Source organism: Rhodnius prolixus, unplaced genomic scaffold, assembly GCF_049639745.1.
Source record: "Rhodnius prolixus isolate KJV_2025 unplaced genomic scaffold, Rpr scaffold_5, whole genome shotgun sequence".
Lineage (NCBI taxonomy): Eukaryota > Metazoa > Arthropoda > Insecta > Hemiptera > Reduviidae > Rhodnius > Rhodnius prolixus.
The window spans coordinates 42332232-42350891 of record NW_027411624.1 but is presented as its reverse complement, the minus strand read 5'-3'; the positions used below and the strand labels follow the sequence as shown (position 1 = coordinate 42350891).

Sequence of the window (18660 nt, the reverse complement as noted above, 5' to 3'; positions counted from 1 at the left end):
ATGATTAATCATTGCTCTCTTAATAATAAACTTTATTTTCAAATCATCATGTTTAATGTGGCACATGTGTTATTAAAAAAATAAACAAGATATTAAAGGCAGTGCTTATGACATTTATAAACTCTGTAATTTGTTTCGGGTCGTGTTAATACTTCCAATCGAAAAACAAAAAACAAAAAATGGATTTTAATGATAAACCTTCTAATTTTATTAAACTTCCAACAGAAAGTTATAGCAGCGTTGATGAAGAATGCAGTGATGAAATGGCAACTCTTAATGATGTTGAAGAGTCAGATATATCAACAGAAACAAGGGAAAAATATGAAGAAGAAGAGGAAGTGGACTATAAGCGTGTAAAGGTGGGCAAGAAACCGAAAGAAGAGCTCAGCGATGAAGAAGATAAAACAGAAATAGATTTACTTAACATACCCAAGAAGCCAAAAATAAAGATGTTTAAGTTAAAGCTGTTAGAATCAAAAGAGACAGTTTCTGTTGAAGAAGAGAAATTAGAGGAAGCCTTCGACAGTGGCAGTACAGAAACATTATATAATATTTCTGCGTCTACGGCTTCAAAATCTCCATCAGTATCAACAGCATTTCGTTCATCAGCCTCCTTGGATACGTTATTGTCTTTAGAATCATTTGAAGGATCAGAAGCAACAGTGGAATCACCAGAATCAAGCATTGGATTTGCACCGTCAGTAAAAACGAAGAAAAAGAAAAAATATTTTATTAAGGAAAACAAGTCACTGTAAGTCCATTTCAGAGTGCTTATGTTTTATGCGATTCAGAGATGAAAGCCTTTTCGTCAGATAAACGAATGGTTGTTTGTTTGATTTAGGGAGCGTTGTACTTTCGGTATCTAGCCTTACTTTCTAATGTTTATTTGTATGCTAGAGCTTTATGGTCATAACTCAGATGGAAAGAGCATTGAGCGTCCTATTACCTTACATTAATAAACTCCATATTGTTATAGTATCTTAATAATGCAAGAGACTATTTTGAATCCATGTAAAAAAAAAAAGTTAACTTTCCACACTTTCTAAGAAAAGTATCCTATTTTCATTTTGATTATTCACAAGAAATATGTTTTGAGATGCCCTTGAAAAAGTGATTTTTATTTTCTTAATTAGTTCATGATCAGCATACCACAGACGAAGAAACTTCCAAAATAATAATAAGAGCTAGCAATCAATGGACTCTTTAAATGTTTGTCTTTCGGAAATCTGGGTCTCAGTAGAATCACTGGCCAATCTATCCGTCTCGATCACACCTACGATTAAAGAAATCAAGCTGCGTTAAAGCCAGTAGTGGCTGTGTCATAAATGAAAGTTAAAACTCAGATGTATGAAATTTATCTAATTTAGATTTATTTTTGCCAAAAAAAACTAATTAGACAAAAAATAACAAAGGAAATCATTTAATCTAAATTGATTTTTATCTAGTATGTAATTACCACCATCTTAAAGACTGTAGGATGACTGACTTAAAGTCAGTTCAATGCTTCTCCATCTTAAAGGAAACGCACAACATGCTCAAGAAAGCAAGAATATTGAATACTACCAACCTAGGGCAATAAAGATTTGAGAGTTCTGTCAATGTATAAATTTGTTTAGGATGAGTAAATGTAAATTGTAGGTGCTTAGTCGCAAGCTGGAATTGTATCTGACTTCATAAGATCCTTCTTATTGGTGAATGAGAATGATATATGTCGCTAGCTGCATGATTGGTGGAAGCTGATACAAAATAAAATAAAAACGGGTGAATAATCCTGATTCTGGCGTCATTTTTTTAATTTATTTAATGCCTATAATTTTGTCAATTTCAATTTTTACAGTATTGTAATGTTTACAATTGAAGAGTATAACGTTGTTGCATTACATTATTGTTATTCTACTTTTATTTATTTTATTTTTTTGTAATTAACATTATGCCACGTCTTAACCTTGTTTGTATCGGCATTTTAAAATCTTCAAATACAATATACTGTTTTCTCCTCCCTTTTGGGAACAAAAGGAAAACACAAGATTATTTACACACAGTAAAATTCTTCATCAATCAAAACAGTAAATGCACAATATAGTTTCTCTAATTCTAAGCTATAATACGCATACACACAGTAGTAAGAAACTCGTATACACTTACACTCTAGTGATGGGCTATTTGAGCGGACTCGTTCCATTGGAACGAGTCCGATGGTGGAACGAGTTGATTCAAATCCCTATTTTTAAAAAAAGTGATTCCGCCCCGCCCCAAAAAATTTAGGCAAATAAAAATGAAAATGAGGCAGCAGAAGGTTTGGAACGATTAAACATAAGAACAAATGTCACGCAATTTATTATATTATTATATCATTAAATGTTAGCTTTCCCAGTTAATAACAAAACTATATTTCTTTAACACACATTGAGTACTATCCCTAATTTCCAATTGCTCTGATAAATATAAAATTAACAACGTAATACAAATATTAACACAAAAGTAGGCTAGTCAAATATAAATTAAAGCAATGCAGTTTTGTCATTATCTAGCTTGACCACTAGAAGACTGGAGTTAACTTACTTCAAGAGTATTCAAGGTAGAGAAACGGAAATGGGTAGGAAATTATTCCATAAAAATTCTAACCCTTCAAAATTATAATTACTCATAATATTTATTTACTAAGAATTGAATATCAAGCTTTTAAAATATTATCTTATTGTTTTACAAAAAGAAAAAGCTGTGTGCTTAATCTTAAACTTAGCGCTGGACACTTACTCTCATCTTCATTGGCGTAAGTTTGAACGTGTACATGTCAGCTAGACGGTCAAAGTAAAACTGGGCCAAAATTTAGTATTACCTAACTGGTTTACTTAGGCTGGAAACATAGTGGAGCGGCGAGCAAAGCGGCGATGATAGCGAAGAGCAAAGCGGCGAAATCAAACACAAGTAAACATATGGGACCGCGCATAGTGGCGAGCAAAGCAAAGATAGAGCAACGCTATCTATAAAGAGTAGAGCGAAGCGTTATGACATGTTTGATTTCTTCGCTCTCATCGCGCTCAATTTGTAAAGGTTATTTTTCAAAGGTTATGGATATTGATACATTATTAGTTGTTTGTTTAAAGAAACCTCTGTGGGGCCATAGTATTTGTGAAGCTACAATAGTTTTTAATAATTAATAGTTTAAATTAATTAACAATTAGTAGTTAATGGAGAATTCAGGTAATTTTTGCTACATTTAATTTGGTTCTCAATCCCTTAATGCTAACTTTCATCTAAATACTAGGCAAAATTAAATTACATTTTCACGTCCTACTACTTCTGATCAGGACGAATTCTCCAATCCTTCTTCTGTAGCGTCGTACTACTCCAGTTTTTCAGATGAACAACATTAATTTATGACAAATCATGGTGTAGTGATTTAATAAAATTATTGTGTTTTTTTAATTGACTAATTTCTTTTTATCTGCATATATTTCTATTTTATTTTTATTTATTTTGATTTTCTTATCTTAAAGTAACTGCTAGGATTAATGGGGTTACACAGATTTGTATTTAGTAAATAACCTAAATAGTTAATTTTTCTATATTGTGCCTAACTCATGTTATGAGCTGTATTACTCAAAAACAATAAAATTTGATTTTGATTAATGGGGTTACACTGGGCTAATATGTAATCAAATGTAGACATTCGAAAATACGCATGAAACTTGCCAGGATGCTCCCGAAGTTGTTGGTACAAGTGATGAAATTCACCAAGTTCATTTCTAAACTTATTTATGTCATGTACACTGCAGCTTCTACTACTAAGCTGCTGCAAATACCAAAGTTTCAACGAAGAATTTTCATATAAAAATAGTTCCTCCATCTTGTTTTGTCAAAAGGAGAACGCGACTAAGCTCGTCACTATGTGCATGCGAATCTTTGCTCGCTGCTCGTCGCTCTCTTTGATCTGAAGTAGCTATCATCGCCGCTTTGCCCGCCGCTCCACTATGTTTCCAGCCTTAGTGTAGTATCCCTCCCACTCTATCACCTATTTCACAAACATTCATCGATTAAAAATATTTTTTAGTTAAATATTCGTTTCATTGGAATACAAAAAACATTATAACGCTTTCTTAAGATGATTTGAATTTTTAAAATTTGTTTTTGTCCATTACTCTTATAAAATACGAAGAATTTCAAATAAAATATAATATACAAACACAGAATGATCTAGTGTGCAGGTGGAGTCAGTCGTAGTTACCATGACAACGGAACCGTTAAACGACTCCGGCCCAGCTCTAGCATTTTCATTGGTTAAATCCACTGGAGTTGGTGGAGTCGAATCCGGAGTGATTTAAATCCTTTTGAAACCGGACTCGTTCCATTTTTTCGTTCACTGAATCTAGCCAATAGAAATTGCTGGAGCTGGAACCGGAGTTGTTTAACGGTTCCATTGCTATGGTAACGAGGACTGACTCCACCTGCACACTAGATCATTGTGTTTGTATATTATATTTTATTTGAAATTCTTCGTATAAGAGTAATGGACAAAAACAAATTTTAAAAATTAAAATCATCTTAAGAAAGCGTTATAATGTTTTTTGTATTCAAATAAAACGAATATTTAACTAAAAATTATTTCCAATCGATGAATGTTTGTGAAATTGGTGATAGAGTGGGAGGGATACTGCAGTAAGTAAACCAATTAGGTAATACTAAATTTTGGCTCAGTGTTACTTTGACTGTCTCACGGTCATGTACACGGTTAAACTTACCCAATGAAGATAAGAATAAGAGTGTCCAGCGCTATGTTAAAGATTAAGCACACAGCTTTTTCTTTTCGTAAGATAATGAGATGATATTTTTAAAGCTTGATATACAAGTCCTAGTAAATAAATATTTCTTTATTTATGAGTAATTATCATTTTGCTTGAAGGGTTAGATTTTTTTTTATGGGAATAATTTCCTACCCATTTCCGTTTCTCTATCTTGGATCCTCTTGAAGCACATTAACTCCAGTCTTCCAGTGGTCAAGCTAGATAATGACTAAACAGCATTGCTTTAATTTTTATAATTGACTAGTCTATTTTTATGTTAATTTTTGTGTTACGTTGTTAATTTTATATTTATCAGTGCAATTGGAAATTAGGGATAGTACTCAATGTGTGTTAAAGAAATATAGTTTTGTTATTAACTGGGAAAGCTAACATTTAATGATATTTTTTAATAAATTGCGTGACAATGTTACTAATGCATAGGGTAAGTACAGAGACCGGAATCGGTGAACGAGTTGTTAGAATCGATTCCAACCCTGGAACTGATTCAAATCCAACGAGTCCAAAGACGGACTCGTTCTGCCCATCACTATTACACTCTCTCAAACAGTGTTGCCACAATACTATGCATTTTTTGACAACTACTTCTAAGCACTCATTTTTTTTTTATATATTTTTAGGATACCATTGCGCAATGAATTTGAAGAAAGAGATATGTTAATAATCTCTATAAGAAACAGTATCGTGGAAGAAGTGGTAAACAAAGCTTTTAAAAGATTTCAAGCCACATTGGCAGTACCGTTCACCGTACTTTGTATGCACAAAGCTTGGAGGAAACTTATTTATGTAAATCAGTTTTGTGTACTACTTTCTTTTTGGTTGTTTAAGTGTAACTTATTTGTTATTATTATTAGTTGTATTAGTGAAGTTATCTCTTAATACAGAGATTTATGAAAATATCATGGTTTTTCTGATGAGTAGAGAGAACGGTTATAAGGATTTTGGATTGAAGGAATTGTAAGTCTTTGGACTTAAGAGCTTTTGGTTAAAATCCCCAAAGCACAATTGAACTGTACATGGAAGTGTAAAAATAAAATGATTATTTTTAAAAGTAATTTTTTTTAATAGTCCATCTGTTAAGTTCAATTCTTTTGAGTCTTTAGTTAGGGTCCCACATTTAGTGGCTTGCCTTTGATCAGTCAAATTTGTGGTTCTAATTGATATTCTTCAAAAAGACTACTGTTCGGTTTTGCATTTACAAACTCATTCTTTTTTGTTTTGTTGAAAATGAAGATGTACAGCTTCAGGGAAGAACCACAGCGAGAAGATGTTTCAGCAAAACCATGGAAACCGGATAAACCATCAAACAAATGCAATGAAGACTCGTGGGCCACTAATCAGATGCCAATAGATGTCCATTCAGATGTTGAAACTGATTCAGAAGCGGCAAAAAAACAGGATTTTGATTTTTTACCAATATTTACTGATGAATTGGGAATGCCTCTAAAAAGTTTTGAAGTTAAAAAACCGGTAATAAAAATGAATACAAGCATTTTTTTTTTTTTTTAAAGTAGTTTTGTAACTAGGAGAATGAGAAAAGGCAAATGTAGTTAACGAAATACGTGTATTCAGTAAATTATTTTAAGAATAATTTCTTGAGGGCACTTTTGTCAAGTTGTGACTCTCTATTGGATTTTAGAAGAGGAACCATGCAATTGATCAGGTCGTCTCTGTACTTAAAATTAGTTTTAAAAATTAGTAAAAAAAAAACTTTTTTTGCAAGTATAACTCAAAAAATTTACATATATTTTTCAGAAAGGCAAAAGAAAAAGTAAAAAATCAAAAGACTCCCAAAAAATGCTTAAAAAACATCACAAAGCAAAAGAATATGGAAAAAAAGTATCCTACAAGCCAACCAAAAGGGTCACTGTGGTAGATTCACCGCGTAAACAAAGTAGAAATAGTTACCGCTGGTCTGAGAGGACCTCTCTTTCGTCAAAGTCTGTAGCTACAAAATTAGAATCTTTTCTATTGACCCAGCATCAAAGTTTTCTTCAAGGACATAAATCTTCATTAGCGCAAGGAAGGTAAGTTGTTTTTAGTGGAAGTTTTATTTCTTTTACTGTAATGAAATTATTAATGCAATAATAATAATAAACAAAATGGGGCAGAGTTGTAAGCTTGAATGGTTATCGTTATTGGTTTTCCACCTAGATAACTCGAGTACTAATCCACGTTAGCCGAGCGGTTAGAGGCGAGACCTGCGAAGCTCCTACACTCAACAGCAAAAAAAAACCGGACACTCAGATTTGGTCTCATAATTTTGTTAAATACGTTAATCTTTTTAATTTATGGTAAGAATTGGTTTATTTATAAGTTATTTACACAAAATCTGCCACAGATGACTAATTTTTATTAATTATTAACACAAAATTATAAAATAAAGAAAAAATAAGAAACTAACACATTTTTTTTTAAACTTTATTCTTCATTTTTATCAGGTTTTCTGACAAGGGATGTTCTACTAATAGCGGGTATTTCTCTCTCCTAATCCTGTCAGGCAGAGAAGAAATTAAATTTTGGACGTACTCCACCGGCAGAGCATCCCATTCTTCACGAAGAGCAATTTGGAGCTGATTTAAGTCACTAGGAGGAGGATGACGATGTCTAACATGCCTTCCTAAATTATCCCATAAATGGTCTATGGGATTCATATCGGGAGTTCGTGTAAGCCAGTCCAGAACTGTGATTCCCACTTGCTCCAAGTATTCGGTAACAATTCTGGCGGTATGTGGGCGAGCATTATCCTGCATCAAAATGACTTGGTCACCAATAAATGGAGCCAACGGGATCACAGCCTGTAGGAGCACTTCCTCAATGTACCTCCGAGCAGTCAGAGCCCCCATTATCAATGAAAATCAGTTCAGTACGGGCGTGGAAATTGATTTCACCCTAAACCATAACTGATCTCCTTTCGAAAGGTCGTGACTCGCGAAGAGTACATTGAACAAATCGCTCCCATGATCGTCTCCACACTCTGTCTCGATCGTCTGAGTGGTATAGACCAAAGCGAGACTCATCTGTGAATAAAACTGTTCCCCATTGCACTACAGTCCAATGAAAATGCTGGTTGGCAAATAATCGCCTTTCTCTACAATGCCTTTCCAGGAGTTGGAGCCCTGTCGCGGAGCGCCTTGCTTCAAGTCCACGCTCCCTGAGTCTCCGCCATACTGTGTCCGAGCTAACACGCGTATTTCGCGCCACTTGAAGCCTGTCCCGAACCTCAGGAGCAGTTAAATGGCGGTCTCTCAATACTGATGAGTGTGATAAATCGATCGTCAACTTCAATTGTGGCCCTTGGTCGGCCACTGCCAGCCCTCCGTTCATAACTGCCAGTCTCCCGGAAACGCCGAATGCATCATTAATGGCGGACTTCGCTACTCCAAGTGTTTCTGCGATAGATCGGACGCTCCGGTCTTCTCTTGCCAAGGCATCAGCTCGGGCTACGTCTACATTCGAAAGAACCATTATTCTGAACCAAAATAAAAAAAAAAATCACGTCTATTAATGACAGAAAGGCGCGGTTAATAAATTAAAGATCTTTAAAGGTGCGAAAACCTGCTTACAGTTTAGAAGAGTTCCGTCAGGTAAAGCAGCCTCAAGACAAATAAGCCACACCTGAGTCTTATCTCATGCCCTACAGATCCTGAAGGGATTAGTTCAATGGACTTAGACCCTTCCTTCTCTGTAATAACCAGATTACCCACAAAAACAAACACATCACTGATAATCAGCTTTTAATACAAAAAATAGTAAGTGTCCGGTTTTTTTTGCTGTTGAGTGTATGTATTGTGGTACTGGGTTCGATTCCCGGTCTTAGGCTTTGGATTTTATTTAATAGTTAGTAAAAGAAATTTACTAGTGATTTGCTAGTCGCCTCCGTCAACGACACCTAATTGGTAGTTGGGCGTAAAGCCCCGCCTGAAAAAAATTGACGATTACTTTAGTTACTTAATAATAAGATATGAAAGCATAATCCATCTAGCTGGAATCTCTCAATCCGAAATGATAAAAAAAAGGCTTTTGGCATTTTAAATGTTAAGCAACAGTAAAGAAACCAAATTCTATTAAAAACTAAAAACATTTTACACTTTTTTCGAAATATTTTTATTTCTGTAATAGTGAAATGAATTATATAGTTAGATTAATAAAATATTATTTAAACTGAAGATTAAAAGGTTTTATAACACAAAAAAGCCAATCACAGCAAAATTTTGTAGATACATATTTAGTAGATGTTTAGTTTCTCTAAGTGCCGCTAGATAACCTCAGCTGTACTATTTGTACAGTAGGGTGGAACTATTGCTTAAGATTTGAAGAAATTATAAAGGTTAATTTTTGTTTTTATATAATATATTAATACAATTTTTCGAACAAATAGTTATTTATTTAACAAGTGTGGAAGGTAGTACTTTTCCTCACGCGAGGCAGGGTTTGCACGCACGAGCGAGTGAAGCGATGCGAGTGCAAGTGCAAATTGCCGAGTGTGAGGAAAATACTTTACACTAGAATTAAATATTATATTTTTTCTGCAACCATTTATTAACTAATAAAATTAAAAATTTCATTTTTACAGTGTACAAAAAGTAATTTATTTATTATAAACATTTATTGTTATATTACAATTATTTACATTACTTACGTATTTACATTACTTATTACATTTTCTGCTGTTTCTTTTATTGATGGAGGAGTGTTTTCTAAACAGGAATCACCAGAATCCATTTTAAATTTCTATAAGGTAACACTATAACCTTTTTAACTGTTATAATTAAAAATATCTAATTATTTATTAAAGTATTATTTTTATTTCTATATTCCTTTCAATTTTTATTTTATTTTTTAATATTCGTTTTTTAATTATTTAGTTACGTTAAATAAGCTTTTTAAAGTTTTACAGAAAATATTTATGTTAATAACAAAACTTCTTATATCAAGGAAGCACAATAAAGTTTTTCCACACACTAGTGCGGAAAGTGACACTAATGGGAATTTTTCCCACTAGTGTGGGAAGTTGGGCATTACACAGCTGATTTTAATTGAGTAATGAGAACTTCCCTACATGGTTGCAGAAAAATGAATTTTAAATTTCACTTAGAAGAAAAAAAAATTATCGTTTTACTTGAAAAATAATTTTCATTACTTAAAAACTTATCCAACAAATATAATATTAATGATATTGTATGGAATTATTTTTATTAAGTTTGGCATTGAAAGATGTTTCTTTATTAAATATTATGTTCCCTTCAGATAGTCCATTAAATTGTTTAGTAAGCCAAAGTTGCCCATAGCATTTGTAATAAGACCCGGGGCTAAAACTAAAATTAGGATCCCCCTTACTTTTTTTACTTCCTAAAATTTTTGAGATGATGACTTTATAGACATTTTGAACTGGATATGACCCCCCCCCAAAAAAAAAGAAGCAAAAAAAAAATCCAAACAACTGCAATGGAATGGCTGTATTTTTGATCATTAAACAAAATCTACACAAGATTATCAACATTTTTTGTTCTTATCAACAGGAAGTGACCAGAGCAAGGGAGTACTAAATTTATAAATGGCAAAAAAATTTGATTGATAAAAATTGAAACAAAAAATAAAAAAAATTATTAAAACAAGAATTAGGTCACATTTTAAAGATTTAGTTCTTTTAATCACCGCTAGATCGCCTCAGCTTTACTATTTAGCTTTATACGTTGTTGGAATAATACTGTGTCTCTTACAATTCAAAATTCATCTTTAATATTTGTAAATTATCAAGAGTTACGTCCGCACTTGACTTAGTGAGCCTTCTAATCATCTTTACTTCTCTTTAATTATTCACTAATTAATTTAATTCATTAAATTGATTAATGTTAATTTTTTAAAATGATTGTGCGAATTCCCATCATTGATTGGATGGACTGATTGGCGTTTGACCACATTGATTGGCTCAGAGGCGGAGCCAATCATTGCTCTTTGGAGAGAGAGAGAGAGAGAGAGATCCACCAATTGGTATAATTCTTCACTCAACTCAAGATTTAGTCATCTGATTTCATTGTTTTTAAAAGTTATTGCGGTTACTGATTTTTTTTTTTTTTTTTTTTTTATCTGTAGAATTAAAATTCAAGATGGAAATTTAGGAAGAAATTTTTCTTTTTTTTTTTTAAAGTTTAATTTGGTTGGTACGGTATAAGAGGAAGTAGCCAAAATATTTGACCAACTGATTTTTTTTTTTTTGTTTCTTTCCGGTCAATGAGCAAGATATTGTTCAGAACAAAAGGTGTTCTCAGATAACCAGGGTGGTGGTTGTATGTAAGATATACACTCGCAGTTTGGCTGTAAGACGGATCTAATTACAGGGTGGGCCGTAATTTGATCATCTTCGTTTTACAAATAATTGAAAGTTATTATTTTTTAAATTAAGTTTTTTGTTTCATACGCGAAATTCATGCTTTGTTGATCCTTTGTTGATTAATCTTTAATTTTTGTTTTTTTTTTTATAAATTGTGCAATGTTGAGTTAATATTAAGAATTAAAATAAATATACTTAGTCGATTGCCTCTAAGAACCTGCTTTCGTAAAGTTTCTGTTCTTTGGCTCTGGTCGCCAACTTGAGAAACCTTCCCATTGTCCTGTTACTATTTTTAATCTTCAAATTTTCGGGGGCTGTGAGGGATTGGCCCACTTAGGCTCGTAGAAGGATCACTTCCTAGGGAAGGTAGCCCTATAGGGTTGTGTACGATACTATTTGTGCCCTTAGGATTTCATTTTGAAATACATATGTGCAACGTACTGTTCTGGAGAGTGTACATGGTGTACTCAAAGGCTGTGGTAATCCGTGGGGAGTCGGCAAATCCGCCCCCCCCCAAGTTCCTGCATTGCAACAGACACTCCTTGCGGAATTGGAGTGATATTTTATAAATATTAATACGAGGGTCGTTTGAAAAGTCCGTGCAAATTCTGAGAGATAGCACCACTGGCGCGTATCGAGGTTATGTTTAGTTAGTAGCATCTCTTGGAAGAACACACACCAAGTTTCAGCCAGATCGGTCTATTTCTTTGTGTTTGACATTCGTTTGGAGGAAGTCGAGTGATTTTCAAAAAAATGGACGAAAAAGAATTTCGTGTGTTGATTAAACACTACTTTATGAAAGGCAAAACGCCTCAGGAGACTTAAAGAGAAGCTTGATAAACATTATGGTGACTCTGCACCTTCGATTAGAACAGTTTATAAGTGGTTTCAAAATTTTCAGAGTGGCCATATGGACACAAGTGACGCTGAACGTTCTGGACGCCCTGTTCGAGGTTACTACTCCAGAAATCATTGATAAAATCCATGATATGGTGATGGATGACAGAAGAGTGAAGGTGCGTGAGATTGCTAGTGCTGTGGGCATCTCGAATGAACGGGCACATAATATTTTGCATCAACATTTGGACATGACAAAGCTATCCGCAAGATGGGGGTGCCGCGATTGCTCACGCTTGACGAAAAACGAAATCGTGTGAAGTGTTGCAAAGACGGTTTGCAGCTGTTCCAGAAGAATCCGCAGGACTTTAAGCGTCGTTTCGTCACTGTAGATGAAACATGGATACATCACTACACTCCTGAGACCAAAGAACAATCTAAACCAAGCAAGGGGGAATCTGCGCCAAAAAAAGGCGAAGACCGTTCCTTCGGCCGGAAAGATTATGGCGACTGTCTTTTGGGATTCGCGAGGAATAATCCTCATCGACTATCTGGAAAAGGGTAAAACTATTACAGGTGAATATTATTCATCGTTATTGGACCGTTTGAAAACCGAGCTGCAAGAAAAACGCCCACAATTGGCCCACAAAAAAGTCCTTTTCCATCATGACAACGCACCAGCTCACACCTCAGCAGTTGTGGTCCCAAAATTAATGGAAATAGGGTTCCAACTCGTTTCACATCCCCCCTATTCTCCAGACTTGGCTCCCTTGGACTACTATTTGTTCCCCAATATGAAGAAATGGCTGGCGGGAAAAAGATTTTATTTAAACGAGGAGGTGATTGCAGAAACGAATGGCTATTTTTCAGACTTGGACAAATCCTATTATTCGGAAGAGATCAACAAACTAGAGCAGCGTTGGACGAAGAGTATAAGCCTAAAAGGAGACTATGTTGAAAAATAAAAAAGGTTTACCCCAAAAAATTAAGTAGTTTTTATTTTTGCACGGACTTTTCAAACGACCCTCGTATCTCTCTCGCCGCGCCACAAGATCTACGCGCATCATTTTCTGTGAAATTCTTGTAGATTTATATATTTATTATTGAATTGCCAAGAAAAATATGGAATATTTTTTTATTCGCCATAACTCAATTACGGGAAGATCGATGTTTTTTTTAAATAATGTGAACCCATCGGAAATAACATTTCCGAGAAAATCAGCCAACCAGAAATGCCTCTTTTGGAGGTTTTGGGGTTTTTTACTCGGAAATAGCTCCAACAGTATTTTTTTTTTTTTTAATATATGATTTAAGGCGCGTCAACATCTAAGGTTATTGGCGCCCGGAGCTTTTTTCAGTGCACTGCCGGCCTCCGGACAGTGTTCTCTCGTTACAGACAACACTGTCCATCACCCGGACAATGAGCTGTAAGAAGCTCCTAGGAAGAGCTAATCCCTTCCCTTCTAACAGTATTCTTTTAACTTCCGATTAATTTGTAGGGCCCATCTAGGGGAGAGGGTAAGGGCAATACTGCCCTCTTGAGTACCATTTTAGTTTAATGCATGATCCTATCATTTCCTGTAGTATTAATAACGATTAGAATAAAAACTATTTTTATTACAAAATTATAAGTTTCTAAATAATTTAGTTACGCAAAATTTTGGACATGTAAATATTCACGTCAAATTGAAAAACCCATGCTCATGTCAACCGGGTTATGTACAAAAGTTTCGATGAGAAATTTTAGAATTTTAGAAGCTTGAGATATTTTATGAGAATGAGATATGTACATATAATTCAGAAAATATGTAACGATCGCAAGACTTCCGCTTGTCAGGAGAAAGAGAAAATCAAGTGAGAGATAGAGAAAGAAACCACTCAACTAATGTAACGCTGTTGAAAACAATGGAGGTATTAATCATTACAGCTTTACAATACATTCTGGCTAGAAGCGTGTGTGACAAGGCGAGCGAATGCAATAGTGAGAGAGACATTGGGGAGAAAGAGAGACTTTTTTGTAAAAGATACGGAGAGAAGAGAGTGTAGGACCTGTGTTAGCTGTGGGTAAGGTAATGAATATTCTCTCTTCTTAGCGAGAGGCTAGTTGAGAATTAAGTGACTGTTGCTATGCAAGATAGATACGCTACTAGCGGCCGATTACAGAAACTAAGCAGGCGTCAGTTTGTCTGCTGTTGCCAGGCAGGTTTCCCCCTCTCCCATCGCAAAGTTGTGTGCGCCCCACCACTTTGCCTGCTTTCATTCCTTCCTTCGTTCATACTTCTGCCGGCCAGCCGGTCGGTAGCAGCGTTTAAAGAGCGCAAGTAAACAGCTGATCTTACCGCACACTCTAGCGTCTTCTGCAGCTCCTATTGTATCGCATTGAAATATTTCACCTCCAAACAGTCGAACTCAGGAGTACTCCTTTCAGGCTTCTATAACACTTAAACAAACCGGGAAAACAGTACAAAGATATTAACATATATTTCCTGCCATCACGATGGCTTAGGATTTTCTGGTAAATCCTGACAGAATCTAATCTAAAAACATGTGACATAAGTTTTTAGATTAAAGAATTATGTTTAGAATGCAGACATACAGATGGGATTTATATATTTCTATGCAGTTGTAGGAGCGCATTATGCTAGATTATTATTGGCCGACCTTTTTTACAATATTATCAAGAGAATTCATCCCCACTAGGGGAGTCAATTGAAGTTATTTTCAGATTTGTTAATTATATTAAGTATGAAAGTCAATCGGATATCATCAATATCAGTCATTAATGATTAAAAATTTCCTTATCCAATTTTACGCTAAAAGCTAATTTTGTTAACCTCTCTTTCTGTGGAAATTTATGTACGTAATTAGATACAATCTCGAACTGACAGAGCAGCTGTCAATTGATTTAATTGATAATTAGATTAGGTATTTTTGTAAAAGTACTGTCCATTATCAAATTTAAAATATTCATTTTTTTTTTTTTTTTTTTTTTTAAGCGCATCAACAGCTGAGGTTATTAGCGCTCGGAGCTTTTTTCAGTGCACTGCCGGCCTCCGGACAGTGTTCTCTCGTTACAGACAACACTATCCATCACCGGACAGTGAGCTGTAAGAAGCTCCTAGGAAGAGAAAATCTAAGGGTTAGCAGCTGGATTCGAACCCGGAATCTCCGCGTGGGAATCGAGTACGCTAACCACATAGCTAATCCCTTCCCTTATTATTATTATTATTATTCCAAGAGACGCCACGATAGCCAAGCGGTTATAGGCTAGACCCGCAAAGCTAAGATGTATTGTTGGTTTAGTGGGTTCGATTTCCCAGTGTCCAGGCCTTGGATTTTATTTAATGGTTAATATGAGAAATTTATAGTAAAGTATGTTAGGCGGTTATAGGCTAGACCCGCAATGCTAAGTTGTATTGTTGGTTTAGTGGGTTCGATTCCCGGTCTCTAGGCTTTGCATTTTATTTAATGGTTAAAATGAGAAATTTATAGTTAAGTATGTTAGGCGGTTATAGGCTAGACCCGCAAAGCTGAGATGTATTGTTGGTTTAGTGGGTTCGATTCCCGGTCTCTAGGCCTTGGATTTTATTTAATGGTTAATATGAGAAATTTATAGTAAAGTATGTTAGGCGGCTATAGGCTAGACCCGCAATGCTAAGATGTGTTGTTGGTTTAGTGGGTTCGATTCCCGGTCTCTAGGCCTTGGATTTTATTTAATGGTTAATATGAGAAATTTATAGTAAAGTATGTTAGGCGGTTATAGGTTAGACCCGCAATGCTAAGTTGTATTGTTGGTTTAGTGGGTTCGATTCCCCTGCTCTAGGTCTTAGATTTTATTTAATGGTTAATATGAGAAATTTACAGTGAAGTATGTTGTTAGGCGGTTATAGGCTAGACCCGCAATGCTAAGTTGTATTGTTGGTTTAGTGGGTTCGATTCCCGGTCTCTAGGCTTTGCATTTTATTTAATGGTTAAAATGAGAAATTTATAGTTAAGTATGTTAGGCGGTTATAGGCTAGACCCGCAAAGCTGAGATGTATTGTTGGTTTAGTGGGTTCGATTCCCGGTCTCTAGGCCTTGGATTTTATTTAATGGTTAATATGAGAAATTTATAGTAAAGTATGTTAGGCGGCTATAGGCTAGACCCGCAATGCTAAGATGTGTTGTTGGTTTAGTGGGTTCGATTCCCGGTCTCTAGGCCTTGGATTTTATTTAATGGTTAATATGAGAAATTTATAGTAAAGTATGTTAGGCGGTTATAGGTTAGACCCGCAATGCTAAGTTGTATTGTTGGTTTAGTGGGTTCGATTCCCCTGCTCTAGGTCTTAGATTTTATTTAATGGTTAATATGAGAAATTTACAGTGAAGTATGTTGTTAGGCGGTTATAGGCTAGACCCGCAATGCTAAGTTGTATTGTTGGTTTAGTGGGTTCGATTCCCGGTCTCTAGGCTTTGCATTTTATTTAATGGTTAAAATGAGAAATTTATAGTTAAGTATGTTAGGCGGTTATAGGCTAGACCCGCAAAGCTGAGATGTATTGTTGGTTTAGTGGGTTCGATTCCCGGTCTCTAGGCCTTGGATTTTATTTAATGGTTAATATGAGAAATTTATAGTAAAGTATGTTAGGCGGCTATAGGCTAGACCCGCAATGCTAAGATGTGTTGTTGGTTTAGTGGGTTCGATTACTGATCTTAGGCCTTGGATTTTATTTAATGGTTAATATGAGAAATTTATAGTAAAGTATGTTTGCTAGTCGCCTCCGTCCACTACACCTAATTTGTGGAAGTTGGACGTAAAGCACGCCTGCAAAAATTATTCAAAAAAATTAATATGATGTTTAAAATATTTTCCTGTGATGGGACAGTGTTGTCTTTAAAGAGAGAACACTGTCCGACCGTGTTCCATTTGTAGACACAATATACGGAAAAATAAATTATTGCAATAGAAATAATCGATCTATTGTATTTGCTTGTTAATATTTTGAGACATATATTGTGCTACAGAAATCTGTGTTATGGCGTAGTGGATGGTGAGTCATAAATAAATATCGTCATATCGGCGTTGTGTAACATGGCGTGAGATACATAGGTCTTAATAGAGAATTAGTAGAAGAAGCAGAAGTGGCTCCCCATCTTGGGAAACAATAGACTTCCCAACTTTCCCCTTCTGTTGCCCTTCGCTAGCTCAGCTTATAACATGGTGATGCTGTAGGCCTTTTATCTACCCACTGAGGGAAATTAAACGAAGGGAAAAATGAAAGGGGGGCGTCCGCCACTACAACGGAAATACCAAACAGAGTTTTATCAACTCACACAGTGAATGGTGAAAACAGTTGCAGAACCAACTGTTCATCGCTTCCCGTGGGACTGATCTCCCCTCTTTTTCTCTCAAATTGAAATTATTAATACTCTTTCTCTTAGTTGTTTTCGAAATTGAGTTTTCAGTTTTCTTGAGTTCAAAAAAATCAAATTCTGTACTATCAAAACCAAGATTTTTTTGTTGCTCTGTACGTGAATTGATCTTAATTCAATGATTAAAAACAAACAAAGTGTGAAACATAATCAACAATTGAAGCAACCATTTAAAAAGGGATGAATTCTATCCATAAATTTGGACAGGAGATCAAATTAATAAATAATTAATAATAATAAAAATTAACATTAACAATAAAAAACGCTTGTAATGTAATACAGTCATGCTATTTAAAAATACAAATATATTATACAACTTTATCTTTTGTTTAAAACTATACTAAAATAAATAACCTGTAATTTATGATACCTGATTAATATCTCAAGTACTTTATTTGTAATTCTGTGAAGTTTCAAGTCTAGAAATTGCGTGACTTACTATATTAAACTCTTCATTGTTTTTGGTGAACATAATAATAATCCAGCACAGAATATTATTTAAAAAAAAAATAAATAAATAAGTTATCTACTTTAATAATGATAAAATTTTGAGAGTCACAGTTCGGTTGCTAGGATCTTCCACTGGGAGTCATTGTACGCTGGGGATTAATTGAGTTCCTAGAGGCCAAAAGACGATATCGCTACTTTGTCAAGAAGTAATCGCTACCAGTGTACGAGGGTCGTTTGAAAAGTCCGTGCAAAGTCAGAGAGATAGCACTACTGGCGCGTATCGAGGTTATGTTTAGTTAGTAGCATCTCTTGGAAGAACATACACCAAGTTTCAGCCAGATCGGTCTATTTCTTTGTGTTTGGCATTCGTTTGAATCGAGGAAGTCGAGTGATTTTCAAAAAATGGACGAAAAAGGAATTTCGTGTGTTGATTAAACACTATGAAAGGCAAAACGCCTCAGGAGACTAAAGAGAAGCTTGATAAACATTATGGTAACTCTGCACCTTCGATTAGAACAGTTTATAAGTGGTTTCAAAATTTTCGGAGTGGCCATATGGGGCACAAGTGACGCTGAACGTTCTGGACGCCCTGTTGAGGTTACTACTCCAGAAATCATTGATAAAATCCATGATATGGTGATGGATGACAGAAGGTGCGTGAGATTGCTAGTGCTGTGGGCATCTCGAATGAACGGGTACATAATATTTTGCATCAACATTTGGACATGACAAAGCTATTCGCAAGATGGGTGCCGCGATTGCTCACGCTTGACCAAAAACGAAATCGTGTGAAGTGTTGCAAGGACGGTTTGCAGCTGTTCCAGA

The 18660-nt window shown here is 35.1% G+C and overlaps 1 protein-coding gene across 6 annotated transcripts in view; it reads left to right on the top strand.

Annotated features, from left to right (window-relative positions):
- The first annotated feature begins 36 nt into the window (after positions 1 to 36).
- The window catches only part of LOC141458368 (uncharacterized), a 486109-nt gene continuing 467485 nt past the window's right edge, over positions 37 to 18660 (top strand). For 5 of the 6 annotated variants that reach the window (XM_074136245.1, XM_074136249.1, XM_074136248.1 and 2 more), the window contains exons 1-4: positions 37 to 751; positions 5423 to 5588; positions 6036 to 6272; positions 6558 to 6829. In XM_074136245.1, coding sequence (XP_073992346.1) covers positions 180 to 751; positions 5423 to 5588; positions 6036 to 6272; positions 6558 to 6829 — 1247 coding nt within the window. In that variant the 5' untranslated portion in view covers positions 37 to 179. Of the gene's footprint in view, positions 752 to 5422; positions 5589 to 6035; positions 6273 to 6557; positions 6830 to 6956; positions 7162 to 18660 lie in introns of those variants that run through there. The other variant, XM_074136251.1, reaches the window with a different exon arrangement.